General features: G+C 43.8%; 1 protein-coding gene across 1 annotated transcript; it reads right to left on the bottom strand.

Annotated features, from left to right (window-relative positions):
* Positions 1-1,460: 1,460 nt before the first annotated feature.
* Positions 1,461-23,860, bottom strand: LOC121623005 (stromelysin-3-like). Its single transcript, XM_041960117.1, has 8 exons — positions 23,600-23,860; positions 13,966-14,252; positions 11,437-11,580; positions 8,339-8,472; positions 7,952-8,166; positions 7,620-7,824; positions 6,011-6,271; positions 1,461-5,915 (listed from the first exon to the last, which is right to left on the bottom strand). Exons 1-8 carry the CDS (start codon positions 23,708-23,710, stop codon positions 5,788-5,790), a joined length of 1,485 nt encoding a protein of 494 aa, XP_041816051.1. The 5' UTR covers positions 23,711-23,860; the 3' UTR covers positions 1,461-5,787.
* Positions 23,861-25,616: the final 1,756 nt, after the last annotated feature.

The raw sequence follows: 25,616 nt of genomic DNA, 5'->3' as shown, positions 1-25,616 counted from the left end.
GCGATGGCAGCACCCAGACGTCTTTCCTGAGGTCTGATCTGCTGAGAACATGCAGTAAACTAGAAGCAGTTTTTCTTCTACCTCTTTTGGACCAAAACTATCAATAACTACCAATAACTAGCCCATGTAGCTGGAGAAAAGAGCTGGAATTAAAACTCTCCTCAGATGTGTGACCTGTTCAGCAGAGTAAATGACCTGAGAGTCCCTGGTGACGCCGGTCAAGTGACTGTTGTCCTGTGGGGAGATGTTCGGTAAGTGCTGCGTTTGACACAGCTGATGGTTGCAGATGAATGAGTCGGCTTGAGGGATAGTGGCTCTCTCTGCTGCCATGCTTGACTGCTTTCTTACGTACTTGTCAGGGAGAAAGTTTTTATGCTAATTCAGTGGTCGCAGTCACAAAAACAAGAATGCTGCAGCCAGGGATCCCAGCACCCCAGCAGCACTGCACTGGCTATGTGGCCTTTTACAGCTGATTTGGCTGAAAGTCTGTCTTATACGTGTGATTACTTTTCATTTTATGCTCGAACTCAGACTGTCCTTACCCTTCTCTTACATGTTCCTAATGTTCCTCCAGTAAATCTCACCATACGACGTATGAAAGGACTGTACTGACTGCACAGAGGAGTGAAGAGGACTGTGATTGGAGGCGAGCAGCAGCACCCGGTGGGACTGGGTTTGATCAGGTCTCTACTGGTTTCTCTGTTGTTTAGGAACCAGCTATCACAAATGAGCGACTCCTGAAACTGACACACTGAGTTTACAAATGAGAAATGTGGCTGAATTGTGTGTGACATGTGTAGACCTGCTGACCCTCAGGGGGAGTTCCTGCTGCTCAAACTGCAGACAGCGCATTTATCCCTTAAGTCTTCTCACCACACATGTGTTATGACTCATTGACTCTACTTTCAAGGGATTTATGGAGATGAAGAAGTGTGTCAGACTGATCGTGATCAGTCGTTTCAGGCAACAACCCCCCTCAACTGTACCCCCTCAGCACACCCAGTACCCAGGAAGTATAATGTTGCCATGGACTGTGAGCTGTGGGCAACAAGTCGTTTTTCTATTGTGATGTGAGTCAACTGAAGTGAAATGAGAGCATTCTGTATTTCTCGACTTGATAACTCAGGATGTTCTACCTTGTTAGATTTTTTTACAATGAGAGATCACTTTGACACTGAAGAAATTTAAAAACAAAACGATTCTCATGCATGTTCTGGCCTCCTCTATGACACTGAAGCAGATTTATAGACATGGTGTCAGTCACATTCAATCCTTTCTGTGTTCAGATGGGATTTGAGTTATGACTCCTGACAGGGAAAAAGATGTTTGACACAAAGTGCTGACTCGGGTTTCTCCCTCTGTGCCCCCTGGCAGGTGGGCTTGAACACACCTGCAGTGAATGAAAAGTCTAAGCATGAACTATCTCACTGAATGAAACAGGAAAAGTTTACAGTAAAAAAAACTTTACAAATTTATTCACATGAGAAATACATATTCTGAGTGGAACAAGTGAATATAAAGGCAAACAGATCCGTATGTGTTGAATGTGTATAAAAATAGATAAAACATGGCTGTCAGGACATGTTGGCACTATTAAAAATCACACCTGACAGTGTCCAAGCTACACTGGACTGCTATTTCTACAGACAAACCACAATGTATTTAACAAATCAATGCAATAATCAGTGTCCTGCACTGACTAGAAACAGCTGAACACAAATACAATATCCATAAAAATACACAGTAAGTCGAACCATAGTGAAGCTCTGTCTCGTTTCTCTGACGAGGACTGACACACGTCATTTAGGTCAGACCACATTATATCGTCAGCCAAATATAACATGGTTTTAATGATCTGAGAAAGACTCAGCTCCTCTGATGAAGGCACAGTAACAGTCAGAGAATGGAAACAAAGCTCTTCAACGAATAATGAGGACGATTGTATGGCTCCATAAACATGCACCAAAGGAATACACTGAAGAGTAAAAAGAACAGTTTCTTGAGTTTGTGTAATACAGTATATGAGGTACTGGTTTACTTTGCCTACAGAACCTTGGATAGCACCTTACATTTTCAACGAAGTAGCACACAGCTTCATTCATTCTGGACATGCTGCAGTGAATTTAGAGAAATCAGTGTGACCAAACTGACCCAAAGTTGATTTTCAATACCTGCTACTGTCAATGGATGATATAATATGGGTGATACAAGCTGGTCACCTGCAGCACAAAAAAGCTACACAACTCTTTACTACAGTCAGTGCCAGGATCACTACCTACAGTAGCTATCTATCGTCATGCTAAATACTAGACTGGAAGGCTTTTGTGAATTATTACATTATTGTTGTGCTGCCCTGCATCAGCAAAAATGAGTCATTTCCTGACTGCTCCAGATTACTTGTTGCCTCCCAAAACTCCAAAAGTCCCTTTCTGTTGCGTGCCTAATTTCTGCAGAGCTAAATGGTCTGTGGCTGAGGTGGCTACAGGAGTCTGCGAGCACGAGAAGCTCATGACTAACATCAAAGGAAACCGAGGAGGCACAAATGAGATTAACATGTTTTGGAAATAGAAATAAAGGCAGAGATCTGCAGATATGTAAGGCCTGCAAAAAGATAAGTACGCCTCCAAAACTGCAGCTGCTTCTGTGTGAAGTGTGTGAACAGTGGATTTGAAGCCAGTGCCCGGGTGGCGCTGAGGAAGAAGAGTGCAGCTGGAACTCTACTTCTGCAGAGATACAGGCAAGCGTCTTCACAAAGCGACGCAGAGAGGGGGGCTATGGGTAATCAAAGGTCACAGAGACACTAAAACACACACCTCCCAAATCTCAACACATGGAGTGCAGATCTGCACGCCGAGCGAGCCGACCTGATCCAACATCCCGTCAGCTTTCTGCTCTTTCTGTCAGTTTGGGCGTGCAGTTCAGCATCGCAGTGACCTTCTAGCAGAGCAGAGCAGAACACATTCCTCGCTCATCTTGTCATTGTCCTGTTTGTACAGATGTAGCCGTTTGTTTGATCGATTTCCACTTTATGATTTCTTGCATATTTTTTATATTGCGGTTTGCTTAACAACATAATAATGGTTTGCAGTCCGAATCGTAGTGGTGGATCGACTGACTCTCGTTGCCTTGTGCTCGGGTCTCTTACAAGCAGCGCTCAAGGGACCTCAGTTCAATTAAGGTTGAGTGCTTCTGAATTAGCTGGGCTCCCCTGTGAACAGCACTGGCAGTGCAACATGGCGAGACAGCCTGCGGTCTTACGTCTGTCTCAAGCTGTCTCTCTTCTTCCTTTGTCACAAACTACTTCACTTTTGTGTCTGCAACTGAGCCCATCAATGCTTCAAAAGTGTGCGCAATTATCCCCATTTACCGTACACGACTCACTGCATCCAGACTACAAAGACGCAGACTTCTTGGAGGGAGATCAAGGAGGTGGTGGGATGTCGTGGGATGCAGCTAGTGTGGAAAGATTTCCTGTGATTTTCAAGTTCTTACTTCCTGGGAATATATTCATCTTTTCCCAGGATACAAATGGAGTTGTTTTTAAAAACATTACTATATTACTATAATAGGCAACGATACAGAATCTTCAGATCCCTGCATGAGTGGTTCCAGGAGGACACCATCCTGTGGAGACGGCCAGTATCAAACACTCCAGATGCTATTGTTTGTTTACATTCTTCTTCCTGGAAGTCTGTCCCTCCCACCTCCTTCCTAATGACCTTGTGGATGTCATGAATAACAGCAAGCTGTGATTGGTCAAAGACCAACGTGAAGTCTGTCATGTCTCAGCTCTGTCAAGAAATTCTGACTCTGCAATCGTCTAATCTGACACTGTCACCATTTTACTGGACAGAAACATCTTGTAGTCTGAACAAGAAATACAATTTGAAATTTGTTTTTTACACCACAGCTGTCAATCCCTATCTGTATTCAAAACCGCCTACAGTATGGACTTATCTGTCTATAATGTAGCATCTAGTATGCAAACAAAGGCAAAAACTGCAGAAAGTCAAAAATACCTGGATTCAGCAAAAATGTCCATCCCACAATGCAAAGCCTGGAACAGCCACAAAAACTGGGAGGGGTATCAGACAGACATCAACTATGTAGATTTTGAATACTGGCAGTTTTATGCATTGATGACGGCTTGAAAAGAAGCTAAAAGTCTGTAGGAGTGTCTCACCATGGGAGGAGGTCAACCTGTCAGGGACATGCTCTACTCGCTGTATTTCTACCATCTCTGCCGTCCATTGTCATCATCACCCCCTGCTGCGACTGTCTCTCCTGCCAGCAGCCTCTCAAAATCACAGCTGGAGCATAACGTGTCAGTGATGTGAATATATCCTTCAAGTAATACATCTATAAACTAAGTGCTGGATTTATCTGCCCTTTACTGTTTTCACTGATACGTTGATTCATTGCACCCCCTGACTGCAGTCACTGAATGTAGGAACTAGTTATCACAATCCTTTTTAAAGCAGGTGGTAGCCTGCTGGTGATGTTATGATTTTCACTGTGTGTAGCACTGTCTAAATGGAGAGTGGTAAGGGTGGCGGGGTGGTCCAGGGTGGGCTTCCCTTATTTTCAAATCCCAGTGTTGACAGGCATGCTGTGAGGACAGGACCTCTATGCCGCGTGCAGTCGTGGGGGTAAGGCAGCTTTTGATGGTCAGTGAATACCTGCTTAACAGCTGACTACTAGTTAAATCACACTGTCAGGTACAGAAGGTGTAGCTTGTGGGCGTGGAGCCTTTGGAGATGTTTAAACACACTTGCTGGTGCTCTGCTGAGTAACTAAAGTAATATAATAAGTAATGTAACAAATTACTGTTGCACATTAGTAAGTAGTTAATTACCTTTTCACTCAGTAATAATGTAATGAGTGCTTGCATTTTTCCAGGAACTTGACTTCACTGGTCTTCAGTACATGAACACGCAGGTGCACACAGACAGACAAGCAGACACACGCCAACAATCCCCGGCTGACGCAGGTATTTTTCCAGAAACAGGAGAAGAATTTGTGGAGTATCATATTGTGTATTAGTGTTGGTATAGTGTGCCAGTATTCAACCCGAGATGCAGCCTAGTTCCTGGAGGAAGACGTGAATTCATACCTCGGCTCTGATAGTAAGCGCAGCGTTGTTTTTGGTTTGTTCTTACTCTACGCATTAAGGAGTATTTGCACTCAGTCTAGTAATCCTGCTCGCACTGCCGGCCTGTGGGGGCTACATGTACTTTCCATAAGGCAACATTGCAGTACAGCACTTCACTGTGTGCTGAAGAGGCGCGAGCCTTTCAGCCCACAGAGCTTGTATAGCAGTGCTATTTGTCTGGCATCTACAGAGGACTTACTCTTTCAATGTGGACAAATTCAAGCAGCTTGGGCAGTGAGTTTTGGGACCAAAGCCTGAGGGTGGACCTTTTTTCAGGACTGAATTTCACCACCATCCACAATTTTAACCAGCTGTCTCCTCCAGATGTGTACGCTCATGTCAAATTGACCAAATCATTCCTGGCCCTGCGAAAGGAAGCAGAAACTGACTGACTGCTACTGAGAGACTTCCACTCACGGTACAATCTAGCAACCTTTTACATATATTTTCAAATACAAATCCAATGTTATCAAAAAAATCATTTGATTGTAGCCAGCAATGACTTTGGTGAGAGTTTGTTGTTACATGTATATGGGTCGAAGTTAAATACATCCTTAAGTATATCTCCAAAATAGTACTGTGTGGGGAAATCATCTGAAAAGCCAACCCACTTTAGCAGATGTATGTGTGTGAACTTATTGTGACATTAAGGCACTGCAGCCGAAGAAATCCGTGCCGATGCGGCGGGGGTAGCCTTCGAGCACCTTCAGCGTCACGGGGTCAAACTTCCAGTAGTGCAGCCCACTCAGGAAATTGGCATAACCTGTGAGGGCGAGAGAAGGCAGCAGTCAGCTGTGGGCTTGTCCCTGCCACTGGGCTAGAGGCGATGAAAACTAATGCATGTGTTTCAGTCCTCACCATATCTGTCCCGAAAGGCGGCATCAGTATGACCGGGCATTCCTTGCCACTCGCGCATGCTACGAGGATGGATATCATCAACTCGATTCTCCTGAGGATTGAAGGGCCAGTAGGAAGTGGATTTGAGAAGGTAGACTTTCTCAACGCGGTCCTCCTCCCACTTCAAAGCCGCTTGGATATCTGTTACAGGAAGACCCAGCTGACGCACCGAATCTGGTCCTGTGATCTTCCTCTCAGCATCAAACACCCAGTAGCTGTCGCCTGTCATGGTGAAAAGAAAACCTCATTCACCATTCATTCATGGGCTGCTGTCGCTGTTCTTTTCACCCATGTCCTAAATGTTCTACAGCAATACATAAGTAATAATAATGTAAGAATAAAAACAAGTCAGGTCTCCTTCACCTCTGACCACACACAGCCTCACTGCTGGATGTGGCTGCATGTCTGCTCAGCTGCACCTGTAGTGCCACCCATCAACACACAATATCTGACAGTGAGATGGTCCAGTTAATTAAAGGGTTTGTATTTGTGCCATCCACTCTCGTCTCTTTGTAAACTTCTCTTTGGTGCAGTAAGTGATACTTGAGCAGATCACGGCTCTAGAGCTACAGCTAAAACGATAGCTTCCAGGTTGAAGAGGGCCACCTTGATCACAGCGGAAACTGACCCTTTGGTTACTGTCTGTCCTCGCCCGGCACACATACAGTTTATAATGACAACGGTGACAAATTTACCATTAAATTCAGAGTAATTAAAAGAAAAGGTCCTGATGTCACTGATAAAACAACTGTTATTAACAGATTTTATCAGCTGTAGCTGGCTAGCTGAGCTACTTAACACTTCCTCGACTGGTTGGCTGAAAGTCTGTCTCCAGCTGACTCATTTTAAAACGTGAACTATGACAGCTGCATCTCTTTTTATTCTGTATTTTGATGAGAAGGACTAGCTGACACGTAACATGTACCACTATCTGTGGTAACGAGACTGGCTGGGGTTGCTGGAATGTAAACTTTTCTAAATCCAATGAAGACTAGGACAGAGGCGCTAACGTTAGCACTAGCGTTAGCCTAAGCTTAGCATTTCTCCCACACGGTAGGTGTGTCTGTCTTGAACTAGACTGTTCGTAACGTAGCCTGCTAGCCCACAGAAAACAGCTAATGACATGTTTCCTGGCTTTAGAATTCATGTTTGGTTACTGCTGTAGTCAGTAAGCTAACTAGTGGGGCATGCTAATGTTAATAGCTTCCGTTGCAGCAGACAAACATAATGTTTATGTATCGCTCTTACAGCAGCTGCATGCACAACACTTCCACATGTGGAGAAATCAAAGCCTGACAGACCTGCCCAGCCCCGTCACAGTCACTCACTGTGATGTGAGGCAGCACTCAGTTGGTCAGCGGCTGAATCGCAGGTGAAATTCACCAAAGTTGAACTCCACACTCAAGAACTGCATGAATTTAGCCTGCTTTGCCTCTGGGAGTGAATTTTAACTGCTGTCAGTGCTTCAAACTAACATTTCAACTGCAGATTTTCAGCAGAGCACACATATATTTTCTTCATAAAATAAAAAATGAAGCCTTTTCAAATGTGCTTCAGTATTACAACCAACCTTGGAAGAACCAGATGTTGCCTGACTTGTCTTCATACGCAGCATCGATGTGGTCAGGAATGCCTCTCCAGTGGCGTGATGCCAGCGCTGGATATCCAGGTTGTAGCTGCCCATCACGGATACGCCAAACGTATCGGAACTTAAAGAAGAACAGTTCTCCCCTGATCATGGACACGGCATCAAAGCTGGTTCTGCAGGCGTCCGGCTGGGCACAACAACATACAGAGAGGGATATTTCTGTCTGTGGACTAACATGAGAAGTTGAGACTGGTGAAATCTTGAAATATAGTGCATCTCAGCTTGGAGGTCCATTCCCAGTAATACAGTCTCACCATTCCGACGTCTATGTCGTTGGTCTCTGTCATCTCGGGCGGTGCGTGCCGAGGGGGGCCATACAGATACTGGATGCCCCTCTTGTCGTCCTCGCTCAGCTGTAGAGGGTAAGAGTCGCTGTAGAAAGGACACATCACAGCATCAGGCTCCAGGGAGTGCTGCAGGCCCAGGACGTGGCCAAACTCGTGAGCTGCCACTTGAAGGAGATCAGTGCCTAAAGATGACAGGACAGGACAAAGAGACAGTAGCACTACAATTAGATGTTTAATGAGTTTCTCTTTAGTGGAATCAAATGAGGAACAGGAATAAGGTGCAGTTTCAGAGTACACAGGTTTTATTCAACATAAAACAAGACCTCTGTTCAAAAGTGTTTCAAATGTCCTCACCCACGTTGTTGCCCACTGTCCAGTGCTCATCGTAGTCAAAGTGGACTTCTCCCTCTCTGTGAGTCCTGGGGAAGAAAGCGTGGGCCAGGATTCCCCCAGGACCATCGAACGGCAAGTTGTCCCCATGCCAGTATCTGCACAAGCACTTCCATTAATGCACGCACGCAATCCAATATGTAATATCACACATTTTAACTTATTCCTGCCGAGCAATGTTGGAAATCCAGCTGGGAGGGCAAAAGAGAAAAATCATTTTGACTTGCAGACTTCAGGCTGCCTGTGTAAGACTTCCTCTCTCATGTGTGTTCAGACTGTGCACAGCAGAATGAACAGGAGCTCTGTGTTTGCTGCACTGTTAACCTGCACATTGTCCAGCCAGGAGACAGCAACACTGTGATGGCTGGTGTAGGAAGAAACGCATGAAACAAAGCATTATATTTCCTTTCTTTCTCTGATTTCCAGGAGACGTGGAGGAGGATTTCACTGTTTTTATTTCATTTACTTTGCATGCTTTCATCAAGACTTTTTAATAACTTGCTTTTTAAAAATGTTTTTTCAGTGTGTTTTTATAGATTTGGTGGTGTGTATATTGGGGCATGTACCTGCAACAGTAGACACACCCCATAATTGGCTGTCAGTTCAGGAACTTGCTTGGTTTAATTCCACATGAGGGGCCTTCATGTACTTTTTTTCAATTAATAGACTTAATATTGTGGGGGCTCTATCTAATCCTGGTTTTGTATTTTATTGGTGGCTGGCCCCTGATTACACACACTGTTCACTGTGTTTATCTTCATTAAGTCACATGCAAATGACACCAAACCACTAAAAAAAATGAGCACACACATCATCTGTTTCAGAGCGATGAGGCCATGGTTGTGACTGGCTGACGCTGTATTTATGAATCACCACAATATTCTTTATTAAAAGTCAATATTCACCTTCACCCAACCCCTGAGCACTTTGTGCTACACATACATGAAGCAAAATGACTCGCGTGCTCAGAGATACCACACAGTCCAAGCATCTACCGCTTTGCATTCCTGTGATTAAAAACAGGCCCAGAGTAGATGGGGATCTTTATAGGTATTAGTGATTGAACGTTGTCTCAGCAAATACTGCTGCTCCGTCTTGCCTGTGCGTCTCATATGGACTCTTAAACCTAACCAACGTGAAACTGTTTCACATCAACCACGCATTAGAAAGGCTTTCTGGCAGGAAGGCTTTGTGCGTCTCTGGGATGAGACTGTGCTGGGCCGCCAGATGTTGCTCTGGACATCTAATATTGCCACAGACGGGTTTTAGAGTGGAGTTCGTGGAAAGCTCGGTGCGTCTGTTTGAGATGCAGAGGGGCGTCACAAAGACACGATCTAACATCGCTGAGCTGGTGCTGTTCCTGCATCATAATTATGTCGCTCCTGGACCGTCATTGTTACTGACCAATCACGCTGATGACAGGAAAAATAAGCACACAGGAGGAGTTAGCCTTTCAAACACGTGGTTAACGTTGTGAAAGGGTCTTTTTCACACTCTTTCAGTGGCTATAGTAACTTCAGTTTAGCAGCTCTTAATTCAAAAACAGGAAGCAGCTTGACTTTTGAAAAGATTTTTGATACAGTTGTAATATGTGTATATTTATGTTTCCATAAATATAGTATTGAGAGATACTGCTGTAGGGTATGATTGTTATTTGTTAATTGGATATATAAGATTCAGTCCTGAAAGCAGTTATGTTAGAAAGGGAGTTATAAAAGTAACTTGTAGAGTCAAGCTAAAGAAGGGCTTGACAGAAACTACCGGTGCAGTGTAATGTAACGCAGTGAAACGAGTTGTTATGACACGGACGTATCGTAAAACAAATGCCAGCATGACTCATCTGAGCTGATAAAACGTAGCTGGAGGCACGCTCTTTAAAACCCTGCCAAACAAGTCCTGTGCTGCATTCATTCATGTTTGTAATCTCCTCTTGAGCTCGGCTGGGATACATCTGGTTTAGTTTTTCCTGGGTCACTCTGACAAAAGGATCCAAGAGATTTAAGTCTGGATGAAATTACAGAGATCATCTGGAAAACACAAACCGCTGCCAACCTCGGGTCTGTAGTTACAGGGGTTTTTAAAAACAATTGGTTACACATACTTTTCAATATTGAGGTTCAAAACTCTTCATTCAGTCAGCACAACAGCGGTCAGTGTGGACGGAGCTGTGGATCACATGTCACTGCTTTAACACACAACGCATGAAGCGACCACATCTTTCGCAGTTTATGAATTCCTTTCTCACTCAAAACAAGCCACTAATTACTGTAAATCACACCACCGTATGCTTCATTCTGCTTCATCATTAAAACAAAAAGACTGGACCAGCACAGAACCGAGGAACACAACTCTCTCCAAAAGATTTCAGTCTTGGCTGGTTAGCATAAGCATATCTCCGCAGGGGCAGGGCACAGTGAAACTGAACCGAGGTCATTGCCTCGCTGAGAATTTTACAGAGTTGAGACAGAGCAGCTACAACACATCAGAGGGAAAACCAGAAAATATTTTCTCCACAAAATACAATCCAGATCAGAGTCCTGGTTGGAGCTAATCTGCATCACTTTGGTTCAACATTGTTGAGCCTCAGACTCTGTCAGAGGGCCACCCGTGTAGTTAAGCTCTGCACTGTGATGTCGAGCAACCAACAGGCAAAAAGTTGACCCCAAACCACATTTAGAATGACAGCTCTCCATCTGCATGCTAAAGCAGAACTGCATGAACAAATACAGAAATAAACCATTTGAGGGAAATAAATAACAGAGAAAATGCAAAGTGAAAATAATCCAGAAACAAATTACATGAACTATAAATGTGACACTATATAAATAATGAAATGGAAAATTTAATTGAAAAGTAAATTAAGGAATTAATACAAAGGTAAGTAAATACAGAAGCTGATGAAAACATAAATATCAATTTATGTCACATTTTATGAATTTATTAATGCCTACATCTGAATGTTTTTAGTGGATTTAGTGGCATACTGATTTATCTATTGAGTCATTTATTATTTCTTTATTTATCTTTTATTCGGGCAGTTTCGGCCCTCCACACTTTCTTACCTGTTGAAGTCGATAATGATGTCGGCTTTCTCGGTGGTGACCTCTCTGAACCTCAGAGGAGTCACTGCACTCCACACACCAAAAGCCTCCTGGAAGATGCGCCGCACTTTGCCCTCGCTCATCTGCCAGGGGAAACGTACGATCCTATTGGACACACACACCAATGCGCTGTGTAAGAGAGCGCTCACTAAAAACCATGATATCCTACAACATCGTTAAGCTCCTGCAGAGGATGTGGTTCTTTTCTAGGAGTTTCTGATCCGACACGTCACACAATATTTGCAGCATCACAGAAATAATCAAACATCACAAAATGTATGACGCCGTCTGTAAAACAGCGGAACCTGCTGACACACTGTCACCATGGATACAGGTATCCATGCAATGAGCACCTCTTAAGCTTTTGATTGAGACATTAGAAGTCATGTGCACGCTACGCTTGGCATTCAGGTGGTTACGTTGTGAGAACACTGTGGCAAAGCAACGGCAACACGGATAACAAAACACTCCTTGTTGGTCTCTTGTCATTCTTAATTCTTTTTGACTTTATATTATAAAAGAAAAACTATCCGACTAAAATTACAGTATATTACGCTATTCCATGCCCTGGATGTAAGAAATACTGTTAATTGCAAGCTGAAAGGATGTAGTTGCCAGCTAATGCTAGCTTACCATGCTAATGGGATTGCTAATGCTAATGCTAGCCTTAAAGATGCTTCGAAACAGAAACTGGGGAAGCAATGCGGCAAAGGTGTAAGCATAGCATAACACAAGTAGCAACACTGCCAGCAGCCTGCTAGATGGAATTAAACGTAGATCTGCCTGTCTCTTGGCCGTGTCAAGGAGCTGTGTACAGCCCAGTTATTAGAAGGCATGGACTGACCCCAGGACAGCACCCCCTGCAGTCTGCCTACTGAGCAAACAGGTCAGTGGATGACACGGTCAACATGCGACTCTGACTCCCTGGAGACACGTGCAGGGATCCTGTTTGTTGAGCTCAGCAGGACCTGCAGCTGCAGAAAAGGTGCGCTGAGTTCAAAAAGCAATGCTCAGAATCGACAGAGTGAGTGTGCCCGCATGCATGGCTCATGTCACCCCGCTCAGTGTAAATCTTGTCACATTGAGTTAGCGGGCACAGGTTGGAGAACGGGCTCTTTCTTTTTGTTCAGCAGGTTGGACGAGCTCAGACATGACGCACAGGATGTAACATGAACCTCTTAACCTCCCCTCACTCTCCTTCAGTAAGCTGTGTGTGCTGCTGCGTAAGGAAAATGCATCTGTCATATATTTGGTGTACACAGTTAAAACCACACTGGGTAGTTAAAACTGGTACATGGACCCTGGTAGAGGTGATGCAGTGTTTAAAGCTCACTAATGTGATGAGTCTTTTTATGGATCGCTGTGAATTTATTTGGTGTCAGAAGTTTCATTGGACATATCGTTAATATCGTATGTCCTGTATTTGTCACTTATGCAAAGAAAAAGTGTTAATACTTGCAATATTCATTTTTATGTCGGCTTAAGGGCGGCGCAGCAAGCTGTAAACACAATTATCATCTCATGACAAATGTGTCAGTGGTCGCCTGTTTCAACAATCAGCACTCACCTGGAATCATGTTTCTGGCCACCTCACTCTTCTATTCAGCTTCTACCAACTCCTGAGATGATCACCAGCTCAACGCTGACTGTGTTCAGTGATCAGAGGGTTAGTCACCACCGATGACCCCTACCACATTACTCTCAGTCACTTCATTCACTGCTGATATTAAAGTAGTGATTGGAGCAGCTTTCAGTGTTGTAGTTTGGATTTGCTCTTCAAACGCTGAAGCAGTCATATCTGAGCGCGTGTTTTGCTTGTGATAAGCTTCATAAGCTGTGCGCTGAGTGCTGGGCCTGTAGTTTATTCTAGCTTGCTTGCTATGCTTTGAGTAGAACAGCAGTTTCACTACGTTTATCTTCAAGTGTTTCTTTCCTTGAAACCAGCAAATAAAAACACTGTTTCCAGTTATTCTTGAGTTTTTACTGTCTGCCTCCAGATGCTCGCCGTAACTGTCCGTGTTCATTTACACTGCTAAAGCCAGCAGAGCTCAGTCTGTTTCTTATCCCATCCGAACGTTTCCAGTCTCTGTAATGCAGCAACAGTCTGTGTACACAAGCACAAGCTCGTACGCACCCACACAAACAGAGTGTTGCGAATGAGACGGTGCTGATTTGATCCACAGCTCTGCTTTCGTCCCACTGACCACCCTGGTAAACACATCAGAAACAATGTGTCCGCAATAATAATTATTAAGCAGCGTAACTTTGAATTACAGGATGATTCTACAATTTACGAGGTGGCTCGCATGCTTTGCTGCTCTCCCAAACTGAATGTACAAACAAGTTCCACCGCAAGCCCACAGCTCGCCAAGCTCAAATGTAAACAGCTTAATGTAAGCAGACATTTGCTCCCCATCTCCACCCCCTCTCACTTACGCACACGCTGTCCATATCATGAATAACTGGATAAACAGAGTATTTGTTTCTTACTTGTACGTGAGGTCAGTGTTCTCCCAGCGGCCTCCAAACAGCGCAAAGCGCTTCTTGCGCTGCTGTCGCTTCAGGCCTCCCTTCTTCTTCTTCTTCAGGTTGTAGTATGACAGGCCCACCTGCATTAAGGTGGGGTAGTCTGGGACTCCACAGCGAGGACGCTTCCAGAACTCCGTGTCATTTTTGGATGCCAGTACCGACTTCAAGGGGTACTCATTACTTAGCGTGTCCTGTTCATGTCTTTCCCTCTTCTTCAGACCGATGTGACTGTTGCTGTGAGGCCATCCCTGCAGAGAAAGGTTCAGTCACTGAAGTTATCACACACACACGCAACCTTTAGCATCCAGGATCAGTAATAATAAACAATAGCTACTTTCCAGCTGATCACTGCAACGTCCATTTCTATGCTCATGATAATATCTCTACGCCATCAGCTCCACCGTAGACCAGCCTGCTTTAGATGACCTCCAGACCACTCCTAATTTTTTCAAAACTTGTGCTGAGCTCCAAAAATACAAAGTGTTCACATTTTACAAGAGCACAAAGCTTTGAGTCCGTGCGTTCAGATGAATGTAAATAAACAGTACAGCTTTAGAAATACTGGAGAAATTGGTTAGACAGCAGATTGTCCTGCAAAATGTCACCGTACCATTTGACCATTTGCCGATTTTCACACTGAGCACTGTGAGCTGCAGGAAAACATCTGATGGTCATCACTGATCAGCATACATGTGTTTTCATTTATAAAGTCTTTTTACTCTAGTTGTAAAATATGAAGCTGAAATTACAGACACTCATCTGTCTAAGGGACTTTAAAGTTCTACCTGCTGATATTTATTACTTTTCCACTGATAAAGCAGTTTATCTACACTATACTGTCATTATAATCACAGTCACATCGAAACATGGATCAGCAGATACTGGTCTGACTTAGTGAGCCACGCTGAAGAGAAGAGGAGTCTGGGACTCGTTGAAGTGGACACTTATCTTCATCCTGCTTTGCATCATTTTAATTTTCGTCAGAGTAAAGACCATGTGAGTCACCTGAGACACTTGTGTAAAAAGACATAACAAACCTCCATCAGAACTTACTGAAGTTAGTTGAAAGCACGCTTTGAGGACAATTTTAATCCAAATATAAATCCTGCTGGGAAACGTGCTATTACCCTTGCAGTGTTTCTAAACAACTTGATTTGATGAGTTTAGTAAACCGTCAGCTGGGCATTTAGTCATCACATGTATTTCATACCTTCTTCTTCTTCTTTGCTTCCAAAAGCAAAGAATACAAGAGAACATAAGTGGTTTACTGCTGCAACCTGATTTGTTTTACTTTAAATGTTGGCCAGAGGAATAAGCTGGACACTCGACACGTTCTATACAGAACGATTGCAGGAGAATGGAAACTCAGCTGCCAAATGTAGACAGTCCCATCAGCATTAGACCTGACCTGACGCTGCAGGAGGGCTGAACATTCTGTTTGATGCATGTTGTCATTATTGAGTCCATAAGACATAATTTTTAATTGTGAAAAATGTCTCAATTTCTCTGAGCCCAAAGTAGGGATGCACTGTTCTGCTGCACTGGATCAGTTCATATCACATCTTACATATCATAAACAGAATGGGGGGGGGGGTCAGATCTGGGCACCCCTAGCCCAAAGTGCAGCCTTTAAATTGCTGGTTTTGTCGCCCGTCTGCTGACAGCGCTTTGTGAGCATCTCACGATGCTGTGCTGGGTGGCCATCACACCTTCCTCACGCAGTGACGTCAGTTTCTTGCTGATGAAGTTTGGTTTCTGTCTTGCTGATGTGACTGTTTGAAGCCAGCTCGGTCAGCTGTCCCAGGATCCTATGATTGTTGGTACAGTTCAGGTTAGATTCGCTGAGTGGGCCATTTGAAGCCGAGCAGACAGCAAGAGGGTGGAAATTACTGGGTGAGACCTGTCATGGGGCCAGTGCATCCTCGTGTTGTACTTCTACATCTCACATCAGCAAAATAATTGTCATTGTTGTTAAAATGGTCTTTTTACGCTGCAGTCAACAAGAAACATCCGACAAACACCGCATGTCATGTGATATCAGACCACCACGCTAGAAAAGTCCCAAACAACCACTAATCTGGTAAATCAGACAAACACCTGTGCTCTTTGTCCCGTCAAGATAACGGCGAAACAAGCAGGATTAATGTGACAACACAGACAAAAGGTCAGTTTCAGCTTTGAGTAATGTGACCTCAATCATCTAAGCAAGTCCCCTCCGCCCAGTGTAGAGTGTAACTGATGTATTGATGAATTGTCCTTCTGTCCAATCAATGAGAAGAATTGTGTGCTTAAACAAACTTCAAAAGATCTAATGTAAAAGGATTATGGCTTGACATTTGTTCACATACTTGACAGTCAAAAGCTACACTGGCCCTGAGTCAGCCTCAAAAACAACCAAGTCTCTGGAATGAACTCAGGTGTGCCATCTGGGCCAAATCCAGCTGTTCATTATACTGTCAAGACCAGAGAGGAGTGGTTCACTGCTTAAAGATGACTAATTAATGGGCCAGATTAAAAATCACACATTCAATCCCAGCAGCAGCAAAAAAAAAAAAAAAAAAAAAAAAAAAAAAAAAAATATATATATATATATATATATATATATATATATATATATATATATATATATATATGTCTCAGAGCAGTCCAAACATAGATTCATCCACACATATACATACAGCACACACAATGTCTCATCTTGGGCTCAGACTTTTTAACATACAGTAAAGCTGCCACTACAAACTGCAGCATCGCCATCAGAGTCCACATACGAGGAACTGACTCTGGTTGCAGGTGTGGAGTTTGAAATAAGTGGGAAGTGTAGGATCCAGTGTTTTAGGAGCCTGACCACCAAAACACCTCACTTAATGACATCACATACAGTATACTGTATATTTTCTGTATCTGCTCACATTGACGGAAATGTTAGATGCCAAGTTTCTGCACCAGTTCACCAAATGAAAAATGTCTGGTCCTCTTCTGCATAATCTCATACGCATTTCTAATATATTTGTATTGATATGAAAAAGTTGCGATCATCATTATTATTAATACTGTTTTGGGATATTACTATTTATTAGTCCGTTGTTCATTTTCTCATTTCAGAAAATAGTGAAAAACACCCATCATAACTTCCCACTTTCAAATTGCTCGTCTCGTCCAGCCAACGGTCCTGCACACAAACAGCAGCAAATGTTCGCTTGCTGTTTGCTTGAAGGACGACTGGAACGATTAATCGACTCGTTTCATCTCTAGTTGGGACCTTCGATGCGATCTAAAATAAACTCATGCTGGTTGGAACAGTGCAACATGCAGAATAATGAAGCCAGTGGAGGCTCCAGCTGGGTTGAAAAGGCTGTAACCACTTCAACCCTGAAGTCACAGGCTAAGCTGAGCCGACGGGCAGCTCAATTCAAGGTGAGTGACAGAACTAAGGCAAGCGTGTGGGCAAGAAGCAAGTTTTCATTTAAAAAGTAAAACACAAAGGAACACATGCCATTGAAACAAAGCTTTGTGTATGCTGGGGAGATCCTGGAGATGGAGCTAACATGTCGCCACAGGACTCCGCGGTTGCTGCGTCTCGCCCAAACTGACGTGCCCGAGCCTCAACCCAAATTAAGCACTGAGCCCGTCTACACAGGGCAGCATTGTTGTTTTATCTAATAGGAGGCATCTGTTACATTGGGGAATCTTTGTTGATGTCACTCAAACATGTAAATACACCATGTGCATGCAGGTCTAAACATGCACATAACATGAAAAAAATGTGCACCACACACAAACACACGCAGACACACACACAAGCCTATCCTTCACACCCCCACAAAGCTGCATCACACACAGTGAGCAGATGTCTGGAAATTCCCTGCTCAGTCATGACATCAGGTCGTCTGCAGTATAACACGGGGAGCGTGTTATGAATGGCTTCAAGGATGCTGATCTGACATTACCGGGAATGACGAACTTTATGACTCGCAATAACAAAAAGTGAGCAGCATCTGATTTGACTTCCTTCCTTGACTTCCACCAAACTACAAATGTGATAAGATCTACTCCCACAGACATCCACCGGAGATAAAACGGTTTTACAAACTGGAGATAAATGATGTGCACAGTGGGGAAATCTCTCAAGGGTAAATATTTAACCACAGAAAGTCCCAGATATCAGCAGGCATTCAGTGTTTTGCACACAAACAGGCTGATAATGCCAAGTGGGGGGAATGTTCATGCTCATGGGGGGTCGGTGGGTCTGTACATTAGAGAGTGTGGTCTAGACCTGCTCTATAAGGAAGGTAATTTGGCACCATATAAAAAAAACTGATTGGAGTTTCTGATCCCCCCGTAAACATCTCTCACTAAACCTCTTAACAAGCTCTATCATAGATTTTAAACATTTCTACATTGAATACACCTGTGTGAGCTAATCCTGACAGTGTGAATACCTCAGTGTAAAAATACTGCATTATAAACAAAGTCCTGTATTCAAAATCCTACTTAAAACCTCAAGAACTGCTTTTTTTGGCCACTCGGGGGCAGCAGAAAGAAGCTGAGAACACATCACTGACATATCACCAGCTTTTAAATTGATGTAGTGAACTTGTAAGCAAACAGTGGCATATTTACACACCAGCAGTTACAGAGCAACACTATCATTCATTTATAACACTGCAAGTGTTTGTTTCTGCTGCTGACGGGCTCAGATTGTTCTAAGTGTCTGACAACATTATGGACAGGATCCCTCCAGAGACAGACCTTTCTGTTAAAGAGTGAGATCCTCTCAGTTTAACGAGAAATAGCTGTGAGAGAGAGGGTGGATGTCAGCAGCAGAAGGCCAAAACAGTGTGTAGAGCCGAAATATTTTCACATTTAACTCTGGAATTATTTTATAAAGGGACACTATCACCAGAGAGATGTAAATGTGCAAGATTTAAACAGATTTTCCCAGTAATAAAAAGCTTAAACTACTGGATAATACAAACTCGGTTTTGTGACTCGCAGCCGTCGCAGAGGTGCTGCTTTTTTTCCCCACAATCAACTATTCATTTTCACAATCGAATGTCTGGATTTTTTTTTACAATTCAGATATATATTCAAACGTAGAATATTCCTTGACAGAGCTAGTCCACATGATGCATGTTAGTCCAATATTACTCTATTATATACTCTCTTTGAGCTCTGTTTTTGGTCTCTACCAACTCCTGAGGGAAATATCTCACTTTTTCAGCTGCTGTTCCGCTCTGTTTACCAGCAAATCTCAACAGGTGGACTCACATACAAACACATACACACTACAGTGGAAGAACAATGGATGGATGGGTGAAAACGCACTGAGAGAGGTCAAACTGGGAGCAGAGGGTAGTCTAACCTTCATGACTCACATAAAGTGAACTGATCTACCTTCTTCTAGTGATCCTTGTAAACAGCATGATGTCAGAAGTGGGGCTAAAACAGATCTGTTTTCCATGTCTCCAGGCATGCAGGAAAAAGTTACTTAATAAGCAACGACCAAAAAAGATAAATAGAGACAGCTGCTCCGCTTCTCCACAGTCATGTCATTCGTTTACAGTAACATCCCATTGGACAAACACACAAAACAGCAAAATAAAATGTCTTATCGACAGAAAAAGTGACAGATGTCAGAAATATACGGCCTGTTGTCATATTCATGTGCTTTGATGGAGGCAGAGTGACAGGACACTCATCAACTCCTATTTCTTTCTTTTCTTCTGAGGATCTTCACAGACATTTCTTTCTTTTGTTTTTTTCTACAATTATGTGTTGACAAAGACTTCGGAATTTGCATTTACCAGCAGCCAAATTAGAGGGCCAGCTTTCACCAAAAAAGAAGCAGCGACATGACGCAAGAACAAAGTGCCCAGATGTGCTGCTCTCGTCCGGAGCTTTTTCTCTGAAACCAGCTGCCTGATGCTGCTGAAAACAATGTTAAGAGGGAGGCGAGAGAAAACAATGAGCTGAGAGTCTGACTGTGAAGCTCTGTGAAGCTGAGGGGAGCAGCAGATTACCGTGATAGTTCTCTGTGGGTTCATCACTGCAGGTGAGCGCTCTCACATTGCTTTCACTGTCATTTAATGCAATGTTAGAATAATATAGAATAATTATAGCATCATCAGAAAAATACACTTAAAGTATCAAAAGTTAAAGTATTTGTTTTGCAACAAACTGGCCTCTGACTGACAGATTATATACAGTACATTACATTAATAGATTGTATACTACTATTATACCATTACATTTTAGAGGTGGAGCTATAGCTTTATCTACTTTATATACAGTCTAGTAGTTTAGTACACTGGCTCTCAACACTCAGACTCAACAGTGATTATTGTCATTGTCTGATTATTTTCTGGACTGATCGATTAGTTGTTTGGTCAACGAAATGTCAGAAAGAACACATCCACCACATTTTCCAGATCCCAGGGTAACATCCAGATAGCCAGATAAGCCAGATATTCAGTTAGCAATGATATAAAACAAAGAAACAATTTTGGTATTCTTGTTTTCAAAATGACTCAGATTATTAATTGATTATCAAAGTTGTTGCAGATTTTTTGTCGATGGACAAATTGATTAATAAGCAAATCATTTCTGCTCCAGCTGAGATCTCCCTCTGTAGGGTCACTAGATAAACCTGCAGGGTTTCGAGATGATTCATGGAAGAGCTTCTGGTATACAAATCTGTTCTCTCTTTGGGCCTCAGTGTTGTTTAAATGTTTAGAGGTGGAAGTGGTTTGGAAATGTGTCTTTAGTGGGACAGCTAACAACTCATGAGCATCTGAAACGAAGCAAGTCCCCACCTGCCAAACAACAGGTTCGTCTTTAACAAAGCATTTTATCAGCTTAGTGCTGAGGTGAAGGTGCCTCCACTGAGCTACAGCCCGACCATGTGAGAAACAGCGGAGAGCGCTGCCGGTTGCTTCTGTTGTCATGAAACGAGCCCTGATCTGCCCAGACAAGCTGAGAGAGTTAGACAACCAGAGGCTGGCACAATGCTGCAGTGCTGATCAGGAGGTGTGGTTCGCTCTAAAAGTCTATGTATGCAAGCGAAGCTGCGAGTAACAATGATGCAGGACTTTTCTTTGAACATATCATTATGAAGTAAATGTTGATTGCATAATGTAAAACAGAATATGTTAGAGTAATGGGAAAAAGAAGGCTGACTCCATTACATACTCATTACAAACTCATGCTTTTTCTCCTAATGTCTTCCTCTACTGTCCCCTCCACCCTGACACCAACCCTGCTGTAGATACCTGTTTGTGCAGAACAATATTCAAACTATGTTGTTACTCCATATAAAATTATGACTTCACGTCTTCAGTGAACATGGTTTCTTCTCTCTTATTTCCAGACTGGTGTTGACTGATCCTTCATGGAAGTTTGGAAACCAACGCCGTGTCGCTGGGCTTTGAGTGATCTGGTTGTCTTCGCGACAGCGGCGTTAACAGTAATACCACTTGGAAAAGCTAGGGGGGTTGAAGAGTTGTCGAGTTGTCTGTTTAAGTGTTACAATAAAACTCAGTGTTTCTCAGTAAGATTTACTGACGCTGCTTAAATTGACATAATCTGCAGTCAAACACAGTTTTCAGCAGTCTGGCCACTGTCAGCAATAATGCTAAGGAGGCGACGCCATCTTCATTTTCATCATTGAAAATCACTAATGTTTCTAAATGGCTTTCCACAATGAATATCAACGTATTTAAGAAAAGTAAGCGACACTGGCCGATTTCGATTTGCTTGTCTTGTTGTAGAAGGAAAAATGCCCTGATGTGCTTTCTGTTAAAGCCTGATAAACATCTCTGAGCAGTGAGGTTTCACTGGTCAGCTGGTTAATATTACACACAGAGACAAAGGTGGGTCTGTTTTTCTTGTTGTTGCTGGAATTAACGTGGACCATCTTTGCTAAATGAGTGGTGCACTCTGCTCTCGGCCTCGCAGGCGACTGTGCCAGCAGAAAGCAGCTGTCCCGTCTCACAGGTGACCATCCCAGTGAGTCTCTCTCTCTGGTCATCTTTGACATTTTAAGCTATTCACAGTTATTCTAGTAAGATGAGAGTGTTACTTACAAGTGTTAACTGGCAATATTATACCCTTCATTTCTTGTCTCTCACACTGTCAGGACACTGATGATGAGAACACTTTCAGTGATGCTCTTGTCCTCTGCCTTCAGGGACATCTGGCCCAAAACCTGGCCTGTCCCCACCTGAACCCTTTAGAAGCAGGGGCATCTTGGAAGGTGGTGTTGTCGTGGATAAACTGAAGAACCCCCTAAGACAACATGCTTCCTCTCTGGGCTAATCTATGAGGTGCACCTGGAGTACCCAAAATGCATCCAAAACATCAGAACTTTATTCAACAGTTCTCTCCGTTTAACTTTAAAGCCACGCACACAAATGTGTTTCTCCTTCATTAATTACTGGAGTTTTTTTAAGGCTTTAAAGTTTACCGGTTTACCGGTTTTAATATAAAAAATTAACTTGTAATTATTACTGTAAAATAAGCATAACAGTATATTTCCCTCTGAAAAATAGTGGAGAACGAGGAGCATAAAATGAAAACACCCCAGCGAGCTATGAGTTGAGTAAGTATACATCATCACCCTCCACCACTGAACACACTGACAAACACACTAACGAACAACGTGAACGGAAATCATTTACTGTCAATGAAGAAGTGCCTGAATGCCCACACACAGCATGCTGTCAGGGCTCGACTGCATGTTAGGAAGATGAATTAGTGTTTCCTGCTCGGCAGGGCCGGTTGTTTTCTGCAGACACTGAAACCCAAACAAAAGCCTGCATGGAGCTGCTCGGTGCTGAGTGCCTGTTTCCTGATCTCTCTCTCGCCCTCGCTCTCTGAGGACCTATCTGCTGTTTTCTCCTTTTCCCCTGAGTCAGCAAACAGGCCGGGTTTTTAACCTCCTCCAGTTGCCAGATGACTTGCCTCTGCCTGCTTAATCTGACTCCCTCACAAACTGTTGATATTACACCGGAAAGCAGGCCTGGCATCCATCAAGCTGCAGAAAGCTGGAAACGAGTGGCCTGTGTGACATAACGTGCAAGATGCTTCTGCATGCAGTTGTATTTCTTTTACTGCAAGAAAGGAAACGTTTGACTCTAACAGAAAAAATCCTCTCCACCTATAAATACAGCATCTCATCCATACTCGAGCACAACTAAACACTGAGATTCCCATGGTTAGTAATGATTTCAGCTGTCACACAGCTCCTGACCTGTTGATCGGTCAACCATCATAAGCTTTCAGTGAGCAACTTCATATCTTTCAGAAATGCATGAGGCACTGAAGAGCACGAGCGTTCAGAGAGTTCAACAAGCATCCTTCAATGAAGAGAACAGGAGTTATGAAATATGAGCGTGCAGGAAATTCACTCTACTGAAGCCTCTACTGAAACAGCAAATAAATTCACTCACGTGCAACTGTGTGCACCACATGACCATTGTCTTTATCTGCATCTCTATCACACACACGCGCGCGCGCGGCGTCCTCTTTTGTCCCTATCTGATCTCCAGAGGAAACTTTCCTCTGCACCAGCGCCTCTCGGCCGGGTTCGTCTCACCTGGAGCTGCTTGTACCTGCTGACGGTCCTCGGCTCGTGCACCGGCAGAGAATGAACGCAGAGGAAAATGTGCACAGACAAGATGCTGCCGCAAAACGCGACAGCCCGCATCCTCTTGCTCCACGGACTCAGGCTGGACGGCGGCGGTGTGCGGGCGGCGGAGGGAGGCTGCAGAGCCGCGGAGAGAGGCTGCAGAGCGGGGGAGGGAGGCTGCAGAGCCGCGGAGGAGGACGCTGTGCGGCGCGCTGGATGAAGGCAGGGGATCTTATAGCCCAGCGCGGGATTTCTTTGTCCTCTTCAAATGACACTTTTTACGAGTTTCCAAGTGCTCGCCTGCTCCACACACGTCATTTAACCCCTTTGACTCCGGACGTGCAGCGCAGAGGCCTGATGAAAAGTTGTGATGAAGCAGGAGTCTCCTGAGGAGAGGAGCCCGGCGCGGCTCGGGGAGGGTGGTGCCAGGCTGCTGGAGAAGTGCGGCTGGAGGAACGTTGAAGTACAATGTTGGATTTCTTGTTTTCCTTCGCGAGCGCAGGTGTGAGCAGGCTGTATGATGTCTGTGATTATGGGGTGTGATCACTGTCCTCTCTGTCCTGTTCACAGGGTGAGGATGGAGGACCACAACGTGATCCAGCTGTAGTTTCCTCATGTTATTATCCATCAGCTGATGCATGCTGCGATGTACACATCAGCTCGGAACAGACAGTGATGTTTCTCCCATAATGTTACTGGCCAAAGTCCAGATGGTCAAAGTGTGTTGTTCCCATTGTATTAAGGAGTATTTCATCATTTCTTGTCACCTTCACAATCCAGTTGGCAGGCACAGCAATGTATTTACCTACTGCCTCATTATTTATTGAGAAATAATCATTTGTGGTTGGTGAAAACAGCTGTGTGCTGCTGGAAGAGAAGATGACGAGAGCAACATGCAAACCAAATGTCCTCTAAAACCACAACAATGAGCTAAAGAGAGAGCTGAAGCTGCTTCCAGGCTTCTTTCTTTTGCTCCTTCTGATTCACACATGTATGTAACTCAGGCCTTCCTACCAGCAGACCTGCATTGAAGCAGCCCGTCAGCTGGAGGAGAGCTCCAGCAAAACAGCATCCGAACTGTGGCTGAAGTGAAGCACCACGAGGCAGGCAGCTGCTGCTCTGAACACTGCTGTCGGGCTGCTGTTCCCTTCAGATCCCATTTAGTGCAGACAGAAGTCTATACGTGGCAGCTTAGTGGTGTCACATGTCATTTTATGAGCAGTTGTTTTTTGATATAGATATTAATCATCAGTTTGACTCATTTCTACACGGTTACCTGTACTTTCCACAGGGTGGCAGACATCATCGCTGTGTTGCAGAGATGACTGGAAACCCCTGTGTCTAATAAACCAGTTCACCCCCTGCAGCATACTGAGACATCAGCATGGTGATCTGAAAAGAGTAAACAGGCAAAGAGAGTTTGAAGAAACAGCAACATATCCTGAGAGGCAAATTAGAGGAAAATGAGAGAAAACTGTCTGTAAATCTTGGGTTACCATGCTTGGACAGCGGATGTCAGAGATAATGATTGGTGACAAGAAGAACAATAAACTGTGGAGCATCAGATGAAGATTATCTGCATCTTTCTTTTCCAAACTGAGGCCTGTTACAGGAAGAAAGCACAGCAGGCCACAAAGCTAAAGACCTGCAAAAGGGGGAAAAAATCCCTTATTCACAAGTGGAACATCTTTAAAAAAGCTCCAAAAAGAAAGGCTTCTTTGCTACAGTTGCACTGAAGCGTGATACTAAGATCGCCTGAGCCTTTTGACAAGAAGGATGCTGCAGAGGAGGCCCCGTGGTCAAAGCGTTTGAAGAAGCCCTCTGAAGGTAGACAGACAGTGAGCAGAGGGAGAAAAACTAAAGAATACAGGCTGCAAACCCAAGAAGAGAAGCAGCCACAGAACCAGCATGGAGAGCAGAGGACCTGTGGAAAATGAGCTGGAGAGGCTGGCTGTGATCCCTGACCTGGACTACCACATCACTC

This window comes from Chelmon rostratus, chromosome 19 (genome assembly GCF_017976325.1).
Source record: "Chelmon rostratus isolate fCheRos1 chromosome 19, fCheRos1.pri, whole genome shotgun sequence".
NCBI classification, from domain to species: Eukaryota; Metazoa; Chordata; class Actinopteri; order Chaetodontiformes; family Chaetodontidae; genus Chelmon; species Chelmon rostratus.
This window is presented reverse-complemented; position numbering and strand designations above follow the sequence as displayed.